This window comes from Sinocyclocheilus rhinocerous, unplaced genomic scaffold, assembly GCF_001515625.1.
Source record: "Sinocyclocheilus rhinocerous isolate Xijiao unplaced genomic scaffold, SAMN03320098_v1.1 scaffold2378, whole genome shotgun sequence".
In the NCBI taxonomy this organism is placed as follows: Eukaryota; Metazoa; Chordata; class Actinopteri; order Cypriniformes; family Cyprinidae; genus Sinocyclocheilus; species Sinocyclocheilus rhinocerous.
The window spans coordinates 62,457-88,485 of NW_015655570.1; the positions used below are offsets into that span (position 1 = coordinate 62,457).

The 26,029-nt window shown below is 35.7% G+C and overlaps 3 protein-coding genes and 1 long non-coding RNA gene across 4 annotated transcripts in view; 3 read left to right on the forward strand and 1 right to left on the reverse strand.

Moving 5' to 3' along the window:
• Window positions 1-802: 802 nt before the first annotated feature.
• LOC107718500 (multifunctional methyltransferase subunit TRM112-like protein) lies at window positions 803-4,027 on the forward strand. The gene is made up of 4 exons (XM_016525600.1): window positions 803-1,052; window positions 2,454-2,555; window positions 2,743-2,835; window positions 3,681-4,027. Exons 1-4 carry the CDS (start codon window positions 978-980, stop codon window positions 3,777-3,779), a joined length of 369 nt encoding a protein of 122 aa, XP_016381086.1. The 5' UTR covers window positions 803-977; the 3' UTR covers window positions 3,780-4,027.
• A 4,370-nt stretch (window positions 4,028-8,397) lies between these two features.
• Window positions 8,398-15,189, forward strand: LOC107718496 (transforming growth factor beta-2-like). The gene is made up of 7 exons (XM_016525595.1): window positions 8,398-9,040; window positions 10,168-10,331; window positions 10,518-10,650; window positions 10,765-10,875; window positions 12,219-12,396; window positions 13,975-14,125; window positions 14,755-15,189. Exons 1-7 carry the CDS (start codon window positions 8,599-8,601, stop codon window positions 14,911-14,913), a joined length of 1,338 nt encoding a protein of 445 aa, XP_016381081.1. The 5' UTR covers window positions 8,398-8,598; the 3' UTR covers window positions 14,914-15,189.
• Window positions 15,190-16,910: 1,721 nt separating this feature from the next.
• The window catches only part of LOC107718502 (uncharacterized), a 16,291-nt gene continuing 7,172 nt past the window's right edge, over window positions 16,911-26,029 (forward strand). Inside the window, exons 1-2 of the long non-coding RNA XR_001637423.1 lie at window positions 16,911-16,975; window positions 20,186-20,188. This is a non-coding gene — a long non-coding RNA (uncharacterized LOC107718502). The remainder of the gene's footprint in view (window positions 16,976-20,185; window positions 20,189-26,029) is intronic.
• Window positions 24,143-26,029, reverse strand: part of LOC107718501 (potassium channel subfamily K member 4-like) — an 8,067-nt gene continuing 6,180 nt past the window's right edge. The window contains exons 5-6 of the mRNA XM_016525601.1: window positions 25,554-25,690; window positions 24,143-25,060 (exon numbers count right to left, since the gene is read on the reverse strand). Of these exons, the coding sequence (XP_016381087.1) occupies window positions 24,227-25,060; window positions 25,554-25,690 (971 nt within the window). The 3' untranslated portion in view covers window positions 24,143-24,226. The remainder of the gene's footprint in view (window positions 25,061-25,553; window positions 25,691-26,029) is intronic.

The window sequence follows — 26,029 nt, forward strand, 5'->3', positions numbered from 1 at the left end:
GGGTAGTAAAAATGGGGTAAAATTTCACATTTGGAGTCTGCCATTAGTCTAAATAGTTAGTAAAAATGTCAAATGATTTAGGCTAGTATATCAAACCCTTGTTTTACCCATCATATAATCTGTAATGTTAATAGCTCTTGGTGCATAAAGAAGATCTGTAAAGTTGCAAAGACTAAAGTCTCAAATCCAAAGAGATATTCTTTATAAAAGTTAAGAGTCAACCACGCCTACCTAAAACGGCTCATTCTAACACGCCCCCACGTCTACCTCACTATGTGGGAAGATTTGCATAACGCCGCCCAAATGTTCAAGCAAAGAAAGAAGGCGTAACTTTTATCCTCGCTGTAGTATTGTTGTTGCCGCGTAACATTTCCGTCTCACGCTTGAGGTATTCGGCCAATCACAACGCACTGGATAGCTGGCCAATCACAGCACACCTCGCTTTTTCAGACCGATGAGCTTTGTAAAAATCGACGCGTTTCAAAAAGGCGGGGCATAGAGGAGAAACAATGTACAGTATGGAAATAATGTTTTTTTAACTTTAAACCGCATAAACACATTTCATTACATCAAATACACAAAATAAAATAATGTTCTTTTTAGCAGCATCATATGACCCCTTTAATACCTTTTTGAACAAGACGTTTGACACATTCAGAACCACTACAGAAAGACACATTTGTATAATAGTAAATTAGACTCAGCAAGTTAGTCACTGAGATTTAGCCGTAATATTACATCTTAAATTTAAATTATTACAGATATTCCACTTATAACGACATTATGCGGTTATTAGCCGGCTAGCTCTGCATGCGGAACCAAATACAGCACGCTTTGTTTCTCAGGGTGCTTGTTTTAGTAGTTGCATACAATCGTCGCGAAACCGCGTGTGTATGCTTCTGTTTGTAACTCAACGCTTCTATAAGCATCAAACGTTCGTGCTTTGTTTCTGAAATATATAGCCACATACTGCCGAGATGAAGCTGTTAACGCATAACATGTTAACATCCCACGTGAAAGGTGTGACTAAAGGATACCCGCTTATTATCAAGGTGAGATGGACTTACAGTGTTTTCATTATTAATAATTATTTTTGAGATGCACATTAATGCAGCAGTAATTTAGGGCGAATTCCAAACCGCCTTTACCTTCCTCCGAAATCATCGCTCAAAAATCATAAATTCATATCGGAAAGTTTCAGGGAACCTAAATGTTCATGAACCTTTTTTTTTTTTTTTTTTACCATAAAGATATGTGACAGAATAAGGGAAAGTGTGTATTTATGTCTTGTATTTTAATCGCTTTTTTGAAGTAGTCCTGCAGTGTGAAAAGTGCAAGTGTTACATTGTTACATGAATGTTACAAATGTTAAACTCGTGAATTAACATGAATGTTAGAGTTTTAGAGCTTGAAATGTCAACTGCCCAAGATAAATACATATTAATATGCACCTATAGAACAACCTACAATTTCCTAAATTTCTAGTTCACTGCTTTGTCCTATTTGAAGTTATCCTAACAGGAGTAGAAGGTCAGTTTTTTAAGCATATTTCATAAATTAATTGTATTCTGAAGCAAAGTATAAAAACTTAAATGAGATAATTGAAAAAGTATTCTTAACAAAATTAGAGAATACTTACAGATACCCGTTAATCTGGCACCTGTTGCTAATTTCCTTAATTATATGACAAACCATATTTAACTGGCAACATTCCTTCTAATTTTCACTGAGATTGCAAGATGATGGGCCGCTCTAAAGTGACTGAAACCCTGCGACAGGAGGTGTCCAGATGAAGGCCAAAGGGATGAACCTTTCAGCTTTTGCAAGAGAAGCAGGCCATTCCAAATCTGTAATTTCTCAAAAAATTGCAGGTTTACAATGATACTAATTCATTCAAGTCCCCCAAAAAAGCTGGTCATCCACGTAAGACAAATGCACGAGAAGACAGGATAATGCAGAGAATCTCAATTGGCAATCGGTTCAACACTGCAGCTGGAATTGCTCGCCAGTTCAGTGCTGAACAGGGTCTGGATCTGTCTCAGCACGTTTAAGAGAAGTCAGACTGAAAACACACACTGCGACGACCAAGCCTCTCATCAGCAGAAAGAACCAAAAGGCTAGACTAAACTACGCTGAGGAGCATGTTGTGTGGAGCAAGACAATGTCCCCGTCACACTGCAAAATGGGTAAAGCAGTTCCTTAAAGCTAAGAACATTGAAATAATGAAATGGCTGGCCCAGAGTCCTGATCTAAACCCAACTGAAAATCTCTGGAAAATCCTTGGCGACAAAGTTATGGCTAAGAAACCCACTACAGTTACCGAACTTAAAATATTTCAGAAAGAATCAAGTATTTATAGATTGTTCTCTTATTTTGATCTCCTGTGTGTGTGTGTGTTTAATGCTTTTGAATGACTAATCTGACATTTGTTCTGTCTTGGCTCATGAATGAAGGCAACAGAAGTGAAAGTGAATGAGTTGGAGTTCAATGCTCAGTTTGTGAGCCGGATGATTCCTAAGCTGGAGTGGAACGCATTGATCCAGGCAGCAGAATGGGTGAGTGAAGATAATGTGTTTCATGTCATTTCAATGATATTTATTAAGGAGGGTGAATTTGTACAGCCTTCCAGTAAGTACAGTTTAAAAAGCAGGAGGTTTTTTGTCTATGTATGATATACGAGTATCATCTGATATTTGCATTAAACTGGTGGATTGTGGGATACTCATGGGGTGTTTTTAACAGCTCGGACGATCTCAAGACCTGCCCAGCACTCTCATACCAAACTATGAAAACGATGAGGAGTTCCTGCATAAAGTTCACAGAATTCTTCTGGAGGTGAGACACATCAGATGAACAACATTTTCAAAGAAATTAATTTGTAAACTTCCAGAAAGTCTTGAATGTTGTTTCCTCTGGGTCCTTTTCACATTTCTGGGGTTCTCAGAATCAGAAGTCTATAAGAAATATCTGTTCCCATTTGTCCCAGTAGCAAAAACTAAAATTCACTCTAGCATTTCTGTGACTCTTCAAAAGAGGGGAAAAATTGGTTATGTTGGTCAGAAGAGAGAAAGATGTCAAATTTGCCAAATAATCTGTTTTCTGTCATTTAATGCCAAGGTAAGAAAACGCAAAGTATAGTGTTATACATGTACATAAACATTTTGTGATGAAAATATAAAAAACTCTTTGCTAGATTTACAATGTTAACAACTGTGAAAACACATCACAGTTTGTGAAAAGGCTCCATTATTAAAAATACAGAAGTGCAAGCTGTTTTCCATACTACTATTTATGATGTGTGACAAATAAAACTAGATTTGTGCCTCATATTTTGTTTTCTGTTATTCATTATTTGTTCTGTACAAGCCAATGTTATTTAATGTTACTGTTTTAGTTTTATATATATATATATATATTGAATTAGTTTTTATTTTTGTGTTCTCCATTTTAATTTTAAAGTTTTGTTTTTTTTGTTTTTTTTTTTGTCATTTTTATTCGTTTTTTTTTTTTATTTAATTTTTTTTATGTCTGTGTAGTTTTAGTTCAAGTAACAAACTTTTTTATGGTTTTATTTAACCGTAATAACCCTGGTGCAAACCCATTTTCAACATAAATATTTAATATTTTATGGAATTAACTTTAAGTGAATTAGTGCTAATAGCAGTGTTCTCTCCTCATAGGTTGAGGTTATAGAGGGATGTTTACAGTGTCCTGAATCTGGCAGAGAGTTCCCCATCTCCAAAGGTGTTCCTAACATGTTACTCATTGAAGACGAGTAGATCAAGCTGCTACACGCGTCCCAGAAGAAAAGATACTGAATATCAGACCCACGTTTATTTTAGAAACTTTCGGGGTGCCATTTTTATTCAAAGGGTAATGGAGAGAAACATAAGACCATAATTCACAAGTTATTCTGATTTACACAGTCATGTTCAATTACTGTCTCCAAACATGTGGTTGCTTTGCATTTGGTTGCTATGAGAATTTTTTTGTTGTTGTTTCTGTCAGTGTAAATTGTGCTTTGTAAAATATTAAATAAGTTTGTATTGATTAAGTTAGGTTTTAGAAGGTTCTTTTTTTATATGCAAATCGTTTTCCATTACTTGTTGGTGCGACCTGCAAATGATAATGGCAAAAACTACTTTTTTAAATAATAATAATACTAATGTGTGTGTGTATATGATTTATTTATTTCAGTTGCTTATGTCTCCAAGTTATTTTATGGAAATTAATGCTAAAATAGTGATCTGTCCCTAAATTGTGAGATTTTAGGCCTAAATAATGTGTTTTATATTCATATTTTAAAGGGGTCATATGATGCTGCTAAAAAGAACATTATTTTGTGTATTTGGTGTAATGAACTGTGTTTATGCGGTTTAAAGTAAAAAAAACACATTATTTTCCACATACTGTACATTATTGTTTCTCCTCTATGCCCCGCCTTTTTGAAACGCGTCGATTTTTACAAAACTAATCGGTCTGAAAAGCGAGGTGTGCTCTGATTGGCCAGCTATCCAATGCGTTATGATTGGCCGAATACCTCAAGTGTGAGACGGAAATGTTACGCCCCTCACATACTGTACTCTTAACTTTTATAAAGAATATCTCTTTGGATTTGAGACTTTAGTCTTTGCAACTTTACAGATCTTCTTTATGCACCAAGAGCTTGTAACACTCCAAAGAGAAAGGAAAAATTGAAATCGCATCATATGACCCCTTTAAAATGCGTAATTTTTTTTAAATGTAATTTTAAGCACTAAAATAATTAACTGCAGATAGGCCTTTATACAGTTTATATAGAGAGTGGTTAATTTTTGTTTCTAGTTCAGTTTTAGTTTTTATTTCCAGTTAGTAATTTTAGTGCTTTAACTTAACATAAGTTGGTTGTCAAGTTAACATTTCAGTTTTTCATTTTGTAATGTTTTTCATCTTATATTTATAGTTTATTTTATTTCAGCTATATTTCATTGAACAATAATGTTTCTAATAGTTTTAGTTACAATAATAACCCAGTATACAGCTAAGGTAATGAATGAAGCAGTTGTAGTCTCATTAGCTCTCGTTATATTTGTGTAAGCATTGAGATGATCTAGGTCAGCTGTAGTAGTTTTATGGCTCTGCCAAGGACTTTTTCATATCACACAGAAACCACTGAGAGCAAGATGACGTGGCAAGGCCGCGACTATATTTAGTTTGAGGGAGGTTAAAAGAAAAAACCGGGATAAGCTGTTTTCGAGCTCTCTATTTTTAAATCGTATATTGCAATACCGCAAAGAACCACCAGAGCGGCCCTGCGGCCTTTCATCCGTCCGCGGCCGCCTGATGGCGCTCGAGGCTCCCTTTCAGAATCAGATCAAACGCTGAATTCATGTTTAAACAAGAAAATAGCCGTTCTTTGCAAATTATATCAGCCCTAGAAAACTTCCAGCCCTCTGGTGTCTCTTTTTGGTCTCTAATATCTCATTTCTTAAAGGCTTTTGGTGTCTTATTCCTTCTGCCTTCTCTTGAAGTTCAGTTTTAGCCCTCTTGGCCAAACTATAATAATGTCATAATGGAGAGGTGGAGAGAGCAGCTATAAAGCTGTTTTTGAAAGATTAACGATCATGTAGATGGTGAACTGTAATTAACAACGAGAAGAAAGATAGGGAGTGGAAGTAACGTAAGGAAGGGTGTACCTACAATGAATGGATGGGAAAACCTAGATTGAGGCCTTGGATAGCTATCATTTCTCTCCAGGAAACAAAATGGAAGGTGAAATTAATATCCAGTAAATCTATTTTAAATGTGTCCAGTGGGTCTGTTAAATGCATGAGGGAAATATTGGATTAGAAAATCACATTGTCTTATTTCCAAGGTAAACAAATTAAGAAGCAGTCAGTCAGTAACTTCAGCCTGCTGTGGTGGATATTTGACTGTTTGTAAAGATTTGTGTTAAGTATCAGGCTGCTGCTTGGAAACACGGTTGCCAAGGAAAGATTCCAAAAAAGTGTCATGGTGCTGTCTGGAAAAGTCTGTGAGAAATACTTACATAACATGTCACAGGAAAACTGCTAAATAGACTTCTGCAACTTTGTTTTGGTGACTTTTTATGATAACACTACCAAACTTATTATATAATGCTTAACAAAGCTTCTATACAGATCTATGAAGTTATTCAAAATGCATTAAAATGTAATTCATATAAATAAGGAAAAATATCACATGAACATGTTTTAAATTTCTGAATCAGTTATTTATTTATTTATTTTTTGTGGTGACTAGGTTGTGTAAATGTCTGGAGATAGTAAAAAAACTTAAAATGTTGACTTAAATTTTTGAAAAAAATATTTTAATAATAATAGTTTGGAATAATATTTTATCATTATTTCTTTCACAACAAACAGTAAGGTTAACATTTGCCAACCAAATCAAAGTCAGTTTGGCATAAGCAACATGCTTTGAAGTATATGGCTTTTTTTCCCTCAGGTTAAATGGAGCAACCCTAAACTTCTAATAATTCATGACTCAAAAAATGTATGAAAATATTAAATTGATGATAAATTTGAAAAATGATGAAGTTGTGCAATATGTTCAAACTTTTCACTCAATGTTTAACCCAGTTGAATTGAATCATTAAATCAATGTTTATTATATTTAAGGACTTGACATGTTTAAAACTAAATTCCAAAAGATCTGTCCTTTTTTATCATTCCAGACATCCTAGTAATTCACCCTTGTAGTTTTCTGTGCTTCTCTCTCTCTCTCTCTCTCCCTCCCTCCCTCTCTCCCACACACAGCTGCTGTATGTTTTTTTCTTCCTTCCAAAAACGTTAGGGGCTTTTGTTGAAGAGATGTTTTTGATAGCTCTGAAAGCCTAAGAGTTTTTTTTAATTATAGCAGAGTAGTTAAGTTCACACCTTCAAAGACTTTCTTTGACGTCTGACGTTTTTCTTGATGGTCTAGTTTTTCCCCTCTCTCCGTTTAAATGGATTACTCTTCGCAAAAGATCTATTCTGGTAGGCCAAGCCTAGACTAGCATTTTTTCATTTTGTTTATATTAAATCCAGTTCAACTTTATGCTGCTGGAGACAGTCAGTCTTTGTCATGGGATAATTTGATTTTCCTAAAGCAACTTCAAGGGCTTGATTGAACATTTGGATGGCAGGTCTGCTTCTTGACTTGAGGCTGTAAGAAAAGAGAATAAAATCTGACCTGATATCTTATAGCTATCATGGGAAAGGAGCTGGAGAGTCACTTTAAAAGAAAGTTCTAGCGGTCCTCAGTAAAGCTCCAAGACAAACCACAAGAATTCAAAGCAGCACTTGGAGTTTCTCTCTGAATCACTGGATACTAGACGAGCATGAGGAACTGTTCCGTTTATTACCTTACCGGTAAATACTCAAAATTCCGGGAAGCATGATGGAAAGGCTCTGCTTATAGATTCCATATGGTTTGTAATAATGCACGCTTGTATTTTGTTTGTCATCACAACATGCACAGAAATCTGGCCAATATTTAACATTTGTTTTACCTGAAGTAGCTCAGGCAGGGTGTGAATTACCGAGGGCTTTTGGAAGGGTTTGAACCATAAAAAAGTCCAAACAAACGGTTAGGGTCTTAGAAAGTAGGCTAATTATACTGAATTGTTTAAGTTCAACATAAGTTTCCAAAAAGCCTTTAAAATCATTTTAGTGATCCCGACGCCTAGCTATAACGTCGTAGCCATAGACTGTATAAAAACAGGTCTTAGCCTAAGGAGGTTACTATAGCAACGGCGTGCTGCGCGATCGATTTCTGCTTTGGTTTAGCGACAAAACATAAAAGTAAGTAGGCTACTTGTTTCTCACTTTATTGTATATTTATTTTATAAATAGATTACAAAAAACACTTTTGAATTTTTTTTTTAAAGTATTTAAGACCGTTCTCGTTTTGCCAACTGTTAGGTATGCCAAAATACGTTAACTTACATAAGCAGTACCTTAAACGTTTGCACCTCGAAAATTACCTTTAGGAAAAAAACTGATCTCCTTTAAGTTAGCGTGGAATTCCCACATTAAGCTCAGCAGTCTTCTAATAGACTACAAGAGTACATAAATGACATGTTCCAAACAAACGGTTAGGGTCTTAGAAAGTAGGCTAATTATACTGAATTGTTTAAGTTCAACATAAGTTTCCAAAAAGCCTTTAAAATCATTTTAGTGATCCCGACGCCTAGCTATAACGTCGTAGCCATAGACTGTATAAAAACAGGTCTTAGCCTAAGGAGGTTACTATAGCAACGGCGTGCTGCGCGATCGATTTCTGCTTTGGTTTAGCGACAAAACATAAAAGTAAGTAGGGTACTTGTTTCTCACTTTATTGTATATTTATTTTATAAATAGATTACAAAAAACACTTTTGAATGTTTTTTTTAAGTATTTAAGACCGTTCTCGTTTTGCTAACTGTTAGGTATGCCAAAATACGTTAACTTACATAAGCAGTACCTTAAACGTTTGCACCTCGAAAATTACCTTTAGGAAAAAAACTGATCTCCTTTAAGTTAGCGTGGAATTCCCACATTAAGCTCAGCAGTCTTCTAATAGACTACAAGAGTACATAAATGACATGTAAGGCAGTGTATGAGGGGTAAAAGCTCGTATCTGACAGCAGAGCGGCTCATTCACCTGGTGAACACTGAGCGCGACCAGCGCAGCCTACGCACTTTGGGTTTGTCCCATTGCAAGAGACGCGCTCAGTGCGTGCTCCCCGAGGACATCCAGCGGACCGGGCGTTATAGCGGAGCGCTTCCTTCCGACCCTCTCATCTGTCAATCAAATATGTGGTTCATCAATCTAACTTTGCTCGTTCTCAAACTGTCCGTGTCTGCGGAGGGATTCTCCACGTGCCAGTCCTACAACTTGGCCGACCACAAATCTAAAAGGATTGAGGCGGTGCGCGGACAGATTTTGAGCAAGCTGCGCATCCGGAGTCCTCCGGTTCCCGAAGCCAGCCCGCCATCAGAGTCGGTACCGGTGGGGGTGATGTTACTTTACAACAGCACGAAGGAGCTGCTGAAGGAGCGTGCACATTGTTTTTATGCCCGATAACCGATATGCAATATTTTCAGTTTATTTCTGCTTTTTAACACAATAACAACATGATTCGTATTGCATATTGTATTATTAAATTCTAATTATAGTAGTATTTATTAGACCAGTATTGCCTTTTTATGACCGATATGATGCATATTATTTTTATGCCCGATAAACGTTAGGCTATGCGATGTTTTCTGTTTTTATTTAGCTTTTTAACACAATAATAATAAAATGATCATTAGATCACAATAAAACTTGCCACAATAAAACATAATGTATGAGTAATTATTTGTCCAATGCCATTGTTTTGCAATCTAAATGTCAAACTTATTTTCATCTTTGTTTTTAATACATTTAGTTATTTTTCTTTTGGATAACCTTTCTTATGCTTTTCTTTAGAGAAATATGTGCCCTGGAAAAGAAAAGTGTAAGTTATAAAGTATGAATATCAGTATAAAATGTTAAACAGATTACTGGTCTGTCTCTGGTATTTATTGCTTTGTGTTATGGTAAAAAAAAATGTATTGCAATTTATTGCAAAAAAAACAACTGTAATGCAATTTTTCTAATCTGCACAAATTACATATTGCTGAATTAAAAATCTATTGAAAATAATGGCAAAAAAAAGTACATTGTCAGTAGCAGGTCAAATGTGCTTAATTTTCATTTTAATAGTGTCACAATACAAATCAGTTGTTGTTACCCTAAAAAAAAATTATAATAATAAAATAAAATGATAGGCTGCTTCATGCGAAATAATTATTAGTTTTCTTTTGATTTTGGGTGAAATATGACCAGGACAAGCTTTTGAAACATTCCCTTACAGTTTATATGTATATTCACAATAAAGGTACAGTGTTGAGCATATCACTGAGGCATATATTTGATCTAACAGCTACTATATATAGTGTACCTATAATATACAATTTTGTTGCTAATAATAAGGCAGCTTGAGTTCAGTGAGGCCTCTGAGAAGCTGAAAGGGGTTAGTCATTACATCTGCTGCTTTGGCACCAAGGCAAGTTTTATTTCCTTGAGGTTGACCCTCTGAAAACCACGCACAGACCACAAAGTGTAAATAAGACCAAAGTGAATCCTGCCTTTGTTTCACAGACTCAATCAACCCAGTTCCTCAGAGCCCATACTTCAGGATAGTGGGCTTCGACGTCACCAACGTGGAGAGAAATTCCAGTACTTTGGTCAAAGCAGAATTTCGCATCTTCAGAGCGCCAAACCCACAGGCACGCACCACAGAGCAGCGTGTGGAAATATACCAGGTGAGAGAATCGCATGTGGTTTTTCCAGACAAAAGGCTTGGGTCGTTCCAAAGATGAGCAGCGAGTGACAGCAGCTGAAAGGGTTTGATTCCTCACATATTTTTTCATGGTGTATAGTGCAAGAAATAGACCAGCAGATGAATGAATGGGTAAATAAGCTTGTGGTTTTTCCCTTCACACCCACAGATTCTCAAATCTGACGACGTGACAGCACCGTCTCAGAGGTACATCGACTCCAGAACAGTTGAGCCTCAAGCCAAGGGGGCGTGGCTTTCTGTCGACGTCACGGAGACTGTGAAGGAGTGGATGGCCTTCAGAGGTCAGTGAGTTCATCCGGAGGTTTGAACATATATTTACTGCTCAATGAAGCAGAAGAGCAAGTAAAATGAGAAGTATTTCCTTCTCTAAGAAAAATCATCTTTTTCTCTTTTAGAGAGAAATCTCGGGCTCAAGATCAGCGTTCACTGTCCCTGCTGTACATTCGTCCCTTCCACAAACAATATTGTCCCTAACAAGAGTGAAGAGTTGGAAGCCAGATTTGCAGGTCATTTTCTCATCAGTCTAAATTTTTATGAAAAACAAGGAAGGCAATCAAGTGGTAGAAAATTAAAAACCTTTTAGGCTAAATCGTTAAAAATGATGTTAGCAAATGCGTTTAGACTATTAACAGCCTTCCTCAGTGTCCAAATCCACTGTGTACAGAAACAATTTGTACTACTTACAATCATTGCTGGTTAACAATTGAGAGTGGCTACAAACATTCAACTCAAACAACAGCTAAGCATCCTAACATGTCAGAGAATAGTAAAAAAAAAATATATATATATATACATACAAATAATAATAATAATGACATAATTTAAAATATATATATATAAAATGCACACACAACATACTTTTACTTACTTTTACTTTTAGTCATTTAGCAGACGCTTTTATCCAAAGCGACTTACAAATAAGAAAAAGTAATTAAAACTAAAAGCTAAAACTCTATAAATACTATATATATATATATATATATATATATGAAACAGAAGTGAAACAAGTAGTAGGATGCAACTAAAAATACAACATGCAACAAAAAATCATAAATCCAGAGAAACTGAGAGTTTTCAAGTGGTCTCTTCATTTTTTCCAGAGCTGTAAGTGCGCTATGGAAGCCCATTTCTGCCACTGAATAATAAAAAAACAAGAAAGTGTGACTTTTTAATCTCACCCTTATGATTTTCTTCTCAGAATTGCGAGGTATAAACTCTCAATATAAACTCTGAGAAAAGTACTCCTGATTTCAAGGAAAAAGTCAGAATTACAAGATTTGTATCAATACTGGACTCCTTTTTTTATTCATTTGTAGCAAATTAGCTGAAAGTGAAAATATTTGTGATTAATTATAACTGGTTATAATTAAGTATTCTGACAACTTGACTGAGTTGGGTCTTTATAGCCTTTGGTTTTCTTTATATTTGCTCATTAAAATTTACCGTATGTTATTCCATAGTACCATACATTTTTATTTGACTTATTTGTCTTTTATTTCGAGTTACACAATGCTACAATAAAAGTTTGATTATTTTACTTGTACCGTGAACCCCCCAAAAGTATTTAGATGCTTAAGTTACACTTTTAAAAGTATGAATACCATTGCATTAAATAATAAAATATCAAACAATGTTGTATTTATTTTAAAGACAGCACAAGCACATTTTCAAGCAAAATATTTCTTAAAGAAACTTTCAAACTTTAGAAGAAAAGTGCAACACTGAACTCTACAAACATAGAGTTGACTTCAATTCTTTGAAAACAGTGACATTTTGGCCAACTTCAGTGTCATAGGAAATGCATTGAATCATTTGTTGTTATTGATATTTTTGATTGATTCCTTCCCAGGCATTGATGATGATCTTATAAAGCAGAACAGAAGACCAGGCATGACTAAAGGACAGATTGAATTCAGCACAAAAACTCCCCATTTGATACTAACCCTGCTGCCCACCGACCGTCTGGAGAGTCCCACCAAGAAAAACCGCAAGAAGAGATCAGCAGCAGTCACATCCATATGCTCACGGTACAGAGAGAAAGAGTGCTGGAATGTGTGTGTGTGTGTGTGTGTTTGAAAATATTATTTATTATTGCTTTCTCTGGAATGCTTGATTTTTTTTTTTTTTACTGAAAATCAGATATTTTTGTGTAATGATTGCTTAACTGTATGATCCATGGCAACATGCGTTAGAAAAGCTAAGCGGAGACTCAAAATGAATGCTAGTATAAAAACAGATGCAAAAAGCCAGTATAAATGGCTTTGAAGGATTTCAGTATTACGCTTGCAGTATTTTGTCAAGTCACCTTTATTTATATAGCACTTTATACAATACAGATTGTTTCAAAGCAGCATCACAGTAATAAGCAGGAAAATAACCTAATCAATGATGCAAAGTTCATCAAACATGGGACAAATCCAAATTCTGCTGTAAAGCAGCTCTAAAAAGACAATAGTGTCATTATTCGCTCAAGCCAGTTCAGTGTTGGTTCAGTTCAGTTCAATAACTGTGTAAAGTTCATCAATTATGAAACAAGCTCAATTCTCAGCTATAAGTGTCATTATTCAGCTCAAGTCAGTTCAAGTTTTGTTCTCTTCCGATAGTGTCTGTCATATATCAAACCTTTGGCTAGAAGCTCAGAAGTCCCCAGTTAATGCAAGAAAACAAAAGCATTGCATGAGAAACCAATAAAGAACCAATAACGAGGCACTCAGAGCTGAATGAGATTGATCCTAATGTGTGTGCATGTAAAATAGAGGTCTAAATTGTATTGCATCACACACCCACAGAACACATGCTGCGACTCGCCCAGGGAGTGTCACGTCTTGTCTGTCCTGGAAGTAAATGCTCTTTTAATGTGTATTTGTTATGTGGAGTGCTTCCTCTGTGCTAAGCAACATAGAAATGGTCATTAGGGTCACATTTACGCCAAATCAGAATTTGTTGCTGGAGTCAAAACCGGACAACAGTTATTTAAGGGTTAGTCCACCCAAAAAGTATTCATTTACTCACAAAATGTACAGTGTTGTTCCAAACTGACATGATTTCTTCAGTGGAACACAAAGGGTGAATTATTTATTATTATTTTGTAAGAATATCCTGCCCAGAGTTGTTATTGCTAACTAAAACTAATTGTTAATTGAAATAAAACTGAAATAAAATAAAATATAAATATTAGATTCAAAACTTTAATGTATTTCGATTAGTTTTGTTTAGTTCAAGTGGAAGCACTGCAATCGGAAATAACTGGAAATTAAATGAAAAACTATATAGTTATACTTAAAAATATATATATTAAATTGCAGTCTGTTGCTCTTATAAAGCATCTGACTTCGGAAGACTTGGAATATGCAAAAGTTATTGTCTACTTTTATAATATATTTATGGTGCTTTTTCTTTCCCCATTCATTGTAACTGCATGGAGAAGAACAACTAGAATATAATTCAAACTGTGTTACGTAGAAGAAAGTAAGTCAGACAAGTCATATGTTTGGAATGAGTGTGAGCAGATAATGTTTAAATAAATCATTTTAAAACTCATTTTAGGTAAACTTCTCTTTTAACACAGCATGATGCATTGCAACAAATCATTTTCCCTCCTCTAGGACTGATCAGGGCTGCTGTCTGAGGTCTCTGTACATTGATTTTCGTCGGGACTTGAACTGGAAGTGGATCCACGAACCAAAAGGGTACAAAGCAAATTTCTGTGCGGGGAACTGTCCTTACCTCTGGAGTGCAGACAACCACTACAACATGGTAAATATTGATCAGGCTGAGCATGTTTCACAGAAAAGAGTGGACAGTTAAGGGTTGGATGTTAAAGGATCAGGACTATCAGCTCAAAGATCACACCACCCTGCATCATATTTGCTGCATGAAATCCAGTGCTTGTTTCTTACTAATTTTGGGCTGCTGATTACAAAAGTAGTATCTGTTTTGCTCTAACACATCACACTTTCTCACAAAATCTGATATGCATTTTGTAGCATTTTTGCTGTCAACAAACTGCAACAAAGACATGATTCCTTTCTTCCTCTAAACAAATATTTGTTCAATTCTCAGCCCATTTTCACATGTATGATTTATTATTGATTCTAAAAACATCATTTTTTGACTAATCCTAAATCCCCTTTTTTCACTCTTTTGCAGATTGTATGTTAAATTATGCATTTTGAATACTCCTCTTGTCATTAAAACAGAAACTTTTGACACTTGAATGCTTTAGTCATTTTGAGAAGTGCATTATAGCTGATACGTGTATAATTTGAGAAATATAGCAAAACTACATTTTCTAATCAAACTTGTGCAGTGTTGGACAGAGTTCGCTCTAAAATGTTGCATTTAAATGTCTGCTTACAGTGTTTCTCTGTCTGTCTTCCTTTTAGATTCTCCCGCTGTATAATAAAATGAATCCAGAGGCATCAGCATCTCCGTGTTGTGTTCCTCAGGACCTGGAGCCCCTCACCATCGTTTATTTCCTAGGCCGAACCCCCCGTGTGGAACAGCTCTCCAACATGGTGGTCCGGTCCTGCAAGTGCCGTTGAAGCAGTGGAGAGGGAAGACATAAAGATCTCAGACGGAGGACAGGGCACAGGTGCATTAGAGGAGAGCAAACTAACATCTCAATGAAAGGCATCTTAAAGGGATACTCCTCCCAAAAATGAAAAATGTCATCATTTACTCACCCTCATGTCATTCCAAATCTGTATGCATTTCTTTCTTCTGGCAAACATCAAAGAAAATGTTCTGAAGAATGTTGCGAACCAAACATTTGGACCCCATTGACTTCCAATGTGACACTGAGACATTTTTCAAAATATCTTCTTTTATTGTCTACAGAAGAAAGGAATGAAATTTTATTTTTGGGTGAACTATACCTACAAACTTGTGGGATGAGAAATAGCGTATAATCATACATCAAGCATCTTCAATACAGGAGCGAGAACCGTCTCCTATTGGTAATAGTCTAATAAATAAGCTTTTTTTGCATTTTCAGTATCGCAACAGTGACACACAAAATACACACCAGCAGTGCATCCTTTTTAGATTTTGTACGAAGTTTACTGTAGATCAGTTTATATTTTTGCAAATGTAAATAGTTTTTGGTGATGTTTATATGTGTTTATTTGCTAAATGCAATACATTTTGATTATATAATAATATTTTGTGGCCTTTTTTTTTATTTTTATCACATTTCTAGAAGTTTCTCGAAGTAGATTATTGGCTGTGTCTTATATTTATTCATTATACAGCCCAGCGAGTGGCCTACTCTCAAGGTTTCCTTTTATTCTTCAAACGATAACTGTGTGGTCTGCACTCGCTGAAAATGCAGATTTGACTAGTGGACTCACCAGCCAGATGCGGTTCGAGGTTAGAAAATCTCCGACGTAAACAGGATGTGAACAATTTCCAGACACCGACCACTCATGGAACACCAAATTTAAACGCTTGGGGTTCAGGGTTTGTGGTGACATGGCAGAAAGAACAGTGGGCGAAAAGCGGGCCGACACACTGAGTCGAAATCGCCTGTAGGACGCGTTTCAAACGCACCATGTGATGTCTTTGATTTGTATAATCTGGCAATGCCATCCACACCCTATAATGCTGAGCGATATAATTTTGTCTGATGTGTGGGAAGTCAGAAAGAATGTTGACTTGGCCTACATATCGCCTGTTTGTTTTCATTCCTCCTATGAAGCTTCGACATGTCCTTTAAAAACCTATAGCTGCTGGCATGGCGTTAAAAGTTTGTTTTTGAGTGAAAAGCACTGCTTAAATGTTTATCTGTGGCCGGTGAGAATGATCTGTAGGGAATGACAGGGTTTCTGTGTTTGGTTGCCAGAGTTAAAATAAGCAAATTCCTCTGTCTCTCGCTCGGTGAAAACAACTTTTATAACTTGATAGGAAATGGGGGATGCAAAGGGAGAGAGGGAGAGCTTATTGTTACATAACAGTCCTTAAAATGAATCGACAAAAGTACTTATTGTCGCTTACGCAACGTTGACTCAGCGTCCTCTGCAAAAGTGCAAATACGAAACCTTGGGGCAGGAAAGAGGACGATCAGCCGTCTGAGGGCCGTGTGGTTTGGGAAGAGTGAGAGCAGCTTCGGGACACATGGTTTTGATGGGGTGTGAATGTGCACAAGTGTTGTGAGAGTTGCACTGGAGTCTAGACACAGCAGACTGTGATCTCAGTTATCAGCCATTGGTTGAATCCTTTCTTAGGTTGAATGTGCTCAGAATCATAAATATTTAATTGAATATTGTCCAAAACCAATATGACCGTCTCACCAACTGAGCAGTTTTTTTGTGTGTGTCACTGATAACCAGGTGAAAAAGAATTACTCTTAAATGTATTAAAAATGTGCTTGAAATTCAGGTAGTATATTTATAGTACAATTGTACATGCATTGCAATATATATTTTTAAAAGTATACTAGGAGTACTTTGGTTATAAATATATGCTTAGTTAAGCTTTTAAGAAATATGCTAAAACACAAGCATACTTTGTGTGACATTTTAGTGTTTTTACAGAAAACATACTTATTTTACTGTTATATTTTATGTTTACTTTCTGTAAGAACATAATAAAATGATTCAGCTTTTAGTGGGTTTAAAGTATATGTATCTTATTTATTACCATATTTAGACCTACTACAATATATTTTTAATATTTATGTAATGAACTGATGTGCTTCAGTCTGCTTTTCAAAGATATCTTTAAAAAAAGAACAGTATTTAACAGTAAAGTATATTAATTCACTCACACATTGTACATTACAGCTATAAAATATGCAAGTGTATTCTTACATTGTATCAACTTATAATGTATTAGAAATATAATTTTGTCAACTATGCCTTAGTAATAAGCCTAAAATCAATGTTGTTTCAATGTTTGTACTTACAAAAGAATACTTACAAATTAGTTTTTGTCTGATTATTCTATTAATAAGTGTTAGAACCATAAAAGAAGAAATCACATTTTCCATATCATTTCTAGGTTAAAAAATGAAAAATGAATGGACGCAAAAGTACACGGACCGAGTAGTGTATTTTAATCTCATATCAATGAATCTCAAAGGTTTCATTCTGGCTGACATATTTTTTAATAAAGTGTCTATTGGGGCTCTTGAGTGTGATGCTAACTTTGGATTCAGCACCTCTGTTGCAGAGATTTTTAAATCGGACCTAATGGAGGGTGATTGCATCAGCCGCTGTGTTGTCTTGAAAGAAAATATTAGCAAAGTGTCCATTCCAGGTGGTTAATTTCTGTACTTCCTTTGAGTCATTCATGGAAATATCTGTTTTCTTTTGAATTGTTTTTGTTTTTGGGGAAAGCTGCAGGACCTTGGCCTAGTTGTCCTGCTACATGGCACATGCCATTTTGTATGACCTCGTTTCCTTAAATATCTGCAACAGAGGTGAAGGATACCATAGAGCCATAGACAGATTAATGGGAAATAGGTTAAAATAATGTAGCCTGTAATACACATAGGTTGCTTTATTGCTTTGAATAACAATATCAGTGACTTTGGGATTGAACTCTGTGGTGTTGTTTGGCCTCTTCTAACCTTGTGTTCAGTGTAACACAGAGTGCTGTATTGTGACGACAGACAAGAGGATAAAAATGGACGCTCATGTCAAGCTTGATGAGGATATAGTCAAAGCTTTAAAATGTAAATAAACTGAGAACAGTCAGATAAATTCTAATGCATATGTATGCAAATTAGAATACATATGATATTCAAAAACACCACTCAAAACCACTGATTAATTATTTGTCCTTTCACAGACCCTGTGATGAAATACCACGGTGTCTGAATTGCAAACCCTCAAATGCAGAAAATGCAACAAGTTGTACTCAAAGAAAAGTGACCCTCCACTTAAGATAGTTACATTTCAAATTTTCTGTTTCTTTGTTTGGTTCAGACATTTGCAGGCTTAACTTGGGTTAGTAAAAATTCACTTTATGCACTTCTGTGCATTATTCATTCAATTATTTATTTATTTGGTGCAAATAAATTGCATTGTAATGCATTTTAACAACTAAATATATTAAAATGTATTACAATTATCTTAAGTATATCTGAAAGAACACTTAACATTCAGTACTTAAAGTTGCTCCAAAATAACACACTTAATATGCACTTAGTATAGTAGAATTAAAATATAATAAGTGCAACTTATACAAGTTGTACAATAATATTAGTTCAACTTCAGTGTATTTCTTTTTTACCTGGGTAATGTTTTTTATTAATGTTTTAAATCAGTTTTTATTTTTATATTTTCCTTTTCATTTTAAGCTAAAGCTATTTAGTTTTTTTAGTAGTTGTATTTTATAGAGTATCTCTGTATAGATTTTATATATATTAGTAACTTTCTTTTTTTTATTGGTTTTAGTTTTTTGGGTAACTATAATAACCTGCATGAAACTCTGATCTGATTAGACAGATATACTGAAAATTGCTTTATAAATATGCAAACTTCAGCACAAAAGGAAGCCAGGATCCTAGATGTGATGTTCTAAACTCTAGACTTTTATGGGGCACCATGACCATTTATCTTCTTCCAGAATCCGGGACAGTCACAGATTTTGAAAAGGTAATAAATATTTATAAACTCTAATCGCTAATAATAATTTTTCAAATGATCTCTTTGGCATTACTGATTGAGTCTTTGTTTGTCTTTGTCTGAAGCAGAGTCTGGATGGAGAGACAGACAGATATTCTGGCAGCTCATGGCTATAAACAGGAAGATTCTTGGCCATAGCAGAGTGTGAGTACTCGTACAACAGACCTTAAAGGGTTAGTTCAGTGAAAAATGAAAATTAGGCTGCGTTTCACTCATCCCCGATGCATCCTAGGTGTATATGACTTTCTTCTTTCAGACGAATCCAGTCGGAGTTATATGTCCTTTCACAGACCCTGTGATGAAATACCACGGTGTCTGAATTGCAAACCCTCAAATGCAGAAAATGCAACAAGTTGTACTCAAAGAAAAGTGACCCTCCACTTAAGATAGTTACATTTCAAATTTTCTGTTTCTTTGTTTGGTTCAGACATTTGCAGGCTTAACTTGGGTTAGTAAAAATTCACTTTATGCACTTCTGTGCATTATTCATTCAATTATTTATTTATTTGGTGCAAATAAATTGCATTGTAATGCATTTTAACAACTAAATATATTAAAATGTATTACAATTATCTTAAGTATATCTGAAAGAACACTTAACATTCAGTACTTAAAGTTGCTCCAAAATAACACACTTAATATGCACTTAGTATAGTAGAATTAAAATATAATAAGTGCAACTTATACAAGTTGTACAATAATATTAGTTCAACTTCAGTGTATTTCTTTTTTACATGGGTAATGTTTTTTATTAATGTTTTAAATCAGTTTTTATTTTTATATTTTCCTTTTCATTTTAAGCTAAAGCTATTTAGTTTTTTTAGTAGTTGTATTTTATAGAGTATCTCTGTATAGATTTTATTCATTTTAATTTCAGTTTTAGTACATCAAGTTAAAATAAATTAAAATTTAAAAATGTTGCTTTGGCAACTAGCTGAAACAAAAAAAACATGTTTGTTTGCGCATGCGCCGCTCAGAAGGGACGCACGCGGAAATGCAGCAGAGAGATCGAAACAAAACAACGGTCACTAATTAGAAGTACAAAACGAGGATTTGTAAAGAAGGGTGCTTTTTATTTCACGTCATTTGAACCGAAGGAATGCAACACCCGCTGAGTACAACGATAGAGCTTGAAAGATCAAAGACAATTTTAAATATAACTCCGACTGGATTCGTCTGAAAGAAGAAAGTCATATACACCTAGGATGACTTGAGGGTGAGTAATTTATGAGCTAATTTTCATTTTTGGGTAAACTAACCCTTTAATAAACATCCACTTCAGCAGTTACAATATGGCTTCTGAATGCATACATGAATAGAAAAAGCACTTATTCATAGTTTATATATTTATAGAGTCTAGAGGAGACGGTGAATGTTGCTTCACACCTACATGATATGTAAAGCTAATGTAAAGCTATAGATATGCCACAATATAGAACCTGAAACTCTTTAGGTTTGTTTTATTTTATTGTGACCTCAGGATGCCAACCTATTGCAAACTTATGCTAGGTTAATTTTATGTTATATACTAGTTTATCAAACATATACTGTAGTTTTCACCATCTCATGCTTTGAGAAATGTTATAGAACCGTGTGTTTGTGGAATGTGACAAAGATTACTATATTGGCCAATGAGAAAAAACTAGAATGAGAAGAACAGAGAAAGCATTTAGAAAAAGCTATAACTGATTTGAATTAAAGCATTGTCATTTAGGGTGTATTTTGTAAGATTATTGGGTTCCTGACATCTCACGACATAAACAGAGGTTGGTGTTATTGAAATTTTCGACCCATAATGCCCAGAAGCTAATCTGTGGATGAGCACTCCGGCCAAAAGTGAATCAGGTTTTTAAATGTAAACCGTAGCATGGAAACACCAATTAAGTGACTTATTACTGTATTTTTTGACTCATTACTGTTGATGGTGGAAATTTCATTTGTTTTGACTTTTCTAGCCTCTGTCCTATATAAATGTGCTTTTTTGCTAATCAACAACAGTGATATTGACTCTTCAGAAGTACACATTTTGTGGTCTCACTTGCTGTTTAAAAGCATAAACTTTAATTTCCCCTTTTGCGGTGTCAAAAACAGTAAAGCAAATCATTCTAATGTTCTTCTAGATATAAACCAGCACTCCACCTCATTGCCAAGGTTTTTGTATTCTTTCAATTCAGAATGCAAAATCTCCAACCACACAAATGGAAATGAACAAATCAGAAAAACAGCCATGGAATATATGACCTGATGTTATGTTCATGCAGTGAAGCTGATGAGATGTGAAGTGTTGGATGTGTGGGGGTTACTTGAATATGTCTTGCATCCTGTTTCTACATCATCCACTCCCAAGACAAAAAAGATATTTGAGAACGCAATTATGCAGTTACTGAGAATTTTCTCTGCCAAAATATCTGAACAGTATCTGGTTCAACAGTGCTAAAAGCAACAGCTGTTATTAGTTAGAGTTGCACTGTAATAGGTGGAAATTATAGAGTAAATGTACTAGAAGACTTTTCTGGACAGTTATGTCTACGAGATAATCTGAACTTAATATTGTACCTTTGCTTAACAAGGTCCACTTTCCTGCAGAGTTTCGCTCCAACCTTCATCAAAGCTTGTTCAGGTGTGTTTGATTAGGGTTGGAGCGAAACTCTGCAGGAAAGTGAACCTCAGGTGCAAGTGTTGAGAACCCCTGCTACAGTGGTTATATGTTGTTTGATGGTACCATGCTTTGAGGAAATATGCCATATTCATCTATGCAGATTAAATGATTTGTGTTTCTGATTCTGGCTTGATAGATGGCTTTTACTGCCTGGAGTGAACTGTCAGCATTCAGTTCTGCTGTGTATATCTCTTTAAACGGATATTGATGTTTGTTATTCAAAATCAAATACATTTTCCACCCTGGTTTGAACTCTTTGGGAGTTTTGACAGGTTTCACTGAAGTTCCTAAACCTGCGATTCATTCATTCCATGATTACCTTACTCTGTACAAGATTATGGAACACAGCTTTTATTCATAAACGTTTTTTAAACATAATTACATAGTTGAACATTTTTTTCTTTAACACTAAACTGCTTGTCATGTTTTCCAAGACAAAAACATCCAAGTCCAGGTGTGTCACCGGCCACTTCTGAAGCATTTCCACTCAGAAATCGATTACAGTCACGCACAGGTTACGAAGAACAGCTTCCGGTTCGAGACTTCAGTGTTCTGGGTGTAGAACTTGTGTTAGGTGGGGCTGAAGTGCAGAGGTAGAATTTAAGGGTGCTTTGGAAGCCCTGCGGAAAAGCTCCTCTGTAAACCACCACCATGTGTTTGTCCTCTTCCCTCTAAATACCCCCTTCACTCTGCAACCGGCATTTATCCCCACAGCCAGAGCCTTACAAAAGCCATTCCTGAATCTGTCTCAGGCTGGGACATACTCGCTTCTTCTCTCATTCGCCTCATCTTCCCACACCAAGGGCATTTAAATGCTCATCTAGCTCCTGCTGTGCAAATTCACCATCGAAATTGCTTCTTTTTAAACATTCTGTTTGTGTACATGCTGTAAAATGTGTTTGGGTAGATGTATAGATGTCCGCTCTGGAAAGTGAGCTGTGTGTTCAAAGAAGAGGTCTGTGTGTGTGTGTGTGTGTGTGTAAGCCACAAGCTGCAGGGCAAATATAACAGTTGTACAAACATCCGACTGATTTTTTTTTTTTTTAATAATGGAATACAACTTGAGAAAACTTCGAGATTTGCCCAGTTCAGATCACCACAAGAGGGCGCTTACAAATGGGTTCGTGTTAACCAGTGGAACCTTGATATGGAGCGGGTTAGCTCCTACTGGAAGATTCTGAAACTACATCATCCAACCAAAAAAATATTTCCATGGATGGAAGTTCCAAAGTAGACATGTAATAATAATAAGATTGCCATTTTCTATAGGTATTTTAGATCTCCTTTGTCTGAAATCAGCTGTGATGTACAAAAAACAAAAACAAATGAAACATCAATCAACAACCAAAACATTGTTTTCACAATTATAACCAATTTGGCACACAAATAAAATGACATTTCAATAAATAATGTGCATCTTACAACAAATTGTCTCCTATTTCCTCAAAGTATATCATGCAAAATATAAACTGTATTTTTTGTATAACTAAATCATATAACTATAATACTAAAAAACTACTAGGGGAATATTAAGCAATTCAAGACACTACAAATAAAATATCACTCCTAAAACATAACAGCATTTACCATTTACTTTTTTGTGGTTACAATTCAAAACACTACCCTATTACACTGACATCATACAATTTACAGTGAATTCATAATATTAAATATTATGACTAAAATATGACAAATATATGGTGGCAGTGACAAATGAAACATTAAAACAAACATCTGATTTGCTGAATAATCACAATGCTGAAATGTCCTCAAATTGGAAAATGTAAGCAAATTGCATTGTGGGGTAGGCTGCAGCACTACAGTGTGCTCTATTGTATATTGCACATTTCAGCAAATGTTGTAGGCCTTCTGGGCATTAGACCTTATGCACAGTATACACTACTGTTTAAAAGTTTGGGGTCAGTAAAATTTTTTTTAGAAGAAATTCATATTTTTATTCAGCAAAGATGCATTCAATTGATTTAAATTGATTTAAAGTGACAGCATTTACAGAATAATGTTCCAAACATTTCTATTTCAAATAAATGCTGTTACTTTGAAAAAAGAAAAAAAATGTATCACTGTTTCCACAAGCAGTACAACTGTTTTTAAAATTAATAATAGTAACTGTTTCTTGAGCTGCAAATCATCATATTAGAATGATTTCTGAGGGATCACGTGACACTGAAGACTGGAGTAATGATGCTGAAAATTCAGCTTTGCATCACAGGAATAAATTACATTTTCGAATACATTACAATAGAAAACAGTTATTTGGAATTGTAAAAAAAAAAAAATTCACAATATTACTGTTTTACTGTATTTTTGATCAAATAAATGCAGCCTTGGACATTAAAAAAAAAAAATATTTAAAAGTCTTATCCTAAACTTTTGACACAAGTACATACTGCACAAATGGTAGTATGCTATTCTGAACAAAGCCACTTTATGTTTGCCTGGGAGGCAATAAATTGTTTTTGCATATTTGTGATGGTCTGCATCAGTCATGTTTGGCATCTTCAAACTGTGATGCTGAAAGCTAACAGCCCTTGGTCAAATGCTTAATTGTCAGGTTGGAGGTGGAGGTGTTGGAGGGTGTGATGGAGGTTGTAGTTCACTACTGATCTCCCTCTGCAGTCCGATAGGATATTGTCTCGTCATGCTCCTCCTCTTGGCTTTGCGTTGGCGGTTCTGTCCAGCCGGTTTGATCCGATCACTAAGAGTGTCTGAGGACTCATCAATGTACGCCAGGTTCTCGCCAAAGAAGTCCAGAAGGGAGGGATGAGGTGGACTGCAGCTATCAACCACGACGACAGGAACATCCTTCTGACTTCCCAGTGATCTGAGAGTCCCTTCAGCTCCAGATTCCAGGTCTTCTGAGTTAGGGGAATTTGAATCATATTCATATTCAGACCAGGATTCCGACGGGGTCTCGGATCCAGAGACTGATCCTGTTCCAGATTCTGAAGGGGACCTGGAAATGGCTCTGGACCCGGGTCTTGATGGTGGTTTCAGCTCTAACCTTGAGACAGATCTTGACGCTGGTCCTACCGTCAGCCTCGATCCTGGTCTCACCTCATACGCCCCATCTAACCTACACCACGACCTGGATCGGGACAGCGCTTCAGACCTGATATCAGACCCTGGGGTGTACTTGCATGCAGGCCATCCGAGAATCAGGTGTCCATTCTCTCGGACAACATCGGCATCGAGGGAGATCCCATGAGCCAATCCCGCCGCGCTCAGACTTGGGTGGCGATGATGGCGGTGACGCTTCCGTCTACGTCGCCGCTGGAGCTGAAAGGGGTCGTTGAGATCCAGTGGCACAGGAATACGGAAGTCCATGGACATGTTCTGGATGTTCTGAGTCCAGTCTGTTGCATGAGCTCTCAGCTCCTCCATCTAAAAGAAAAACACAGTACCATAAACATTTTTATTTTTGCAATACAATAGTAAGAAGGTGGTTAATAACACTCTGAAAAATACACAAAATGTTGCCATACCATTTCTTAACAAACTATCATTTGGGTCATACATACTAAACAAACGTTTAGGGTAAGGTTTTAAATTTATTTTTATTTTTTGATCAAAAAAAAAAAACATTTATTTGAAAGTAAAAAATAACAGCATTTATTTGAAACAGAAATCTGTTGTGACATTTATAATGTCTTCACTGTCACTTTTGCTCACTTTAATGGATCCTTACTAAAAGTGTAAAGTATTAATTACTTTCACAAAAAATAACTAAACTTTTGAACAGAAGTATATATCTTGCATACAAATTTTTGATTTTTGTTTTATTTTTAGATTTATTTTAAATAGTCCATACCACAATAGTAGTCCACTGTGGAAAAACTGAAATGGATCAATCAATTGTTCATTCTATCTGTCTCACCTCTGCACGTGTCTTCTTTGACAGCACTCTAAGCCAGTTTCCAATCATTGTGAGGATGGATGCAAAATACGCCAGGCCAAACACAATCCACAACCACACCAACGGCTTGTACAGGGGCGTTCCATCTCTCCTGTTCTCTGAAACAGAGGAAAAAGAAAGATAATGACACAGGGTTTGTTCACAGGGGTGCTGTGGCCTAGTGGTTAAAAGCTCTGGGCTGGTATAATGGGAAGATTGCTGGTTTGAAGATTGAGCCATGGGCAAACACCATTTTTCAAATGAGCAAAACACTTAAAGGGGTCATATGATGTTGCTAAAAAGAACATTATTTTGTGTAGGTGGTGTAATGAAATGTGTTTATGCGGTTTAAGGTTAAAAAAACACATTATTTTCCACATACTGTACATTATTTTTTCTCCTCTATGCCCCGCCTTTCTGAAACGTGTCGATTTTTACAAAGCTCATCGGTCTGAAAA

Coding starts and splice junctions, on each gene's coding strand:
- LOC107718500 (XM_016525600.1), top strand. CDS start 978: ATGAAGCTGTTAACGCATAACATGTTAACATCCCACGTGAAAGGTGTG. Junction 1,053..2,453: donor GATACCCGCTTATTATCAAG/GTGAGATGGACT, acceptor TCATGAATGAAG/GCAACAGAAGTGAAAGTGAA. Junction 2,836..3,680: donor TTCACAGAATTCTTCTGGAG/GTGAGACACATC, acceptor CTCTCCTCATAG/GTTGAGGTTATAGAGGGATG.
- LOC107718496 (XM_016525595.1), top strand. CDS start 8,599: ATGAGGGGTAAAAGCTCGTATCTGACAGCAGAGCGGCTCATTCACCTG. Junction 10,332..10,517: donor AGCGTGTGGAAATATACCAG/GTGAGAGAATCG, acceptor TCACACCCACAG/ATTCTCAAATCTGACGACGT. Junction 14,126..14,754: donor CAGACAACCACTACAACATG/GTAAATATTGAT, acceptor TCTTCCTTTTAG/ATTCTCCCGCTGTATAATAA.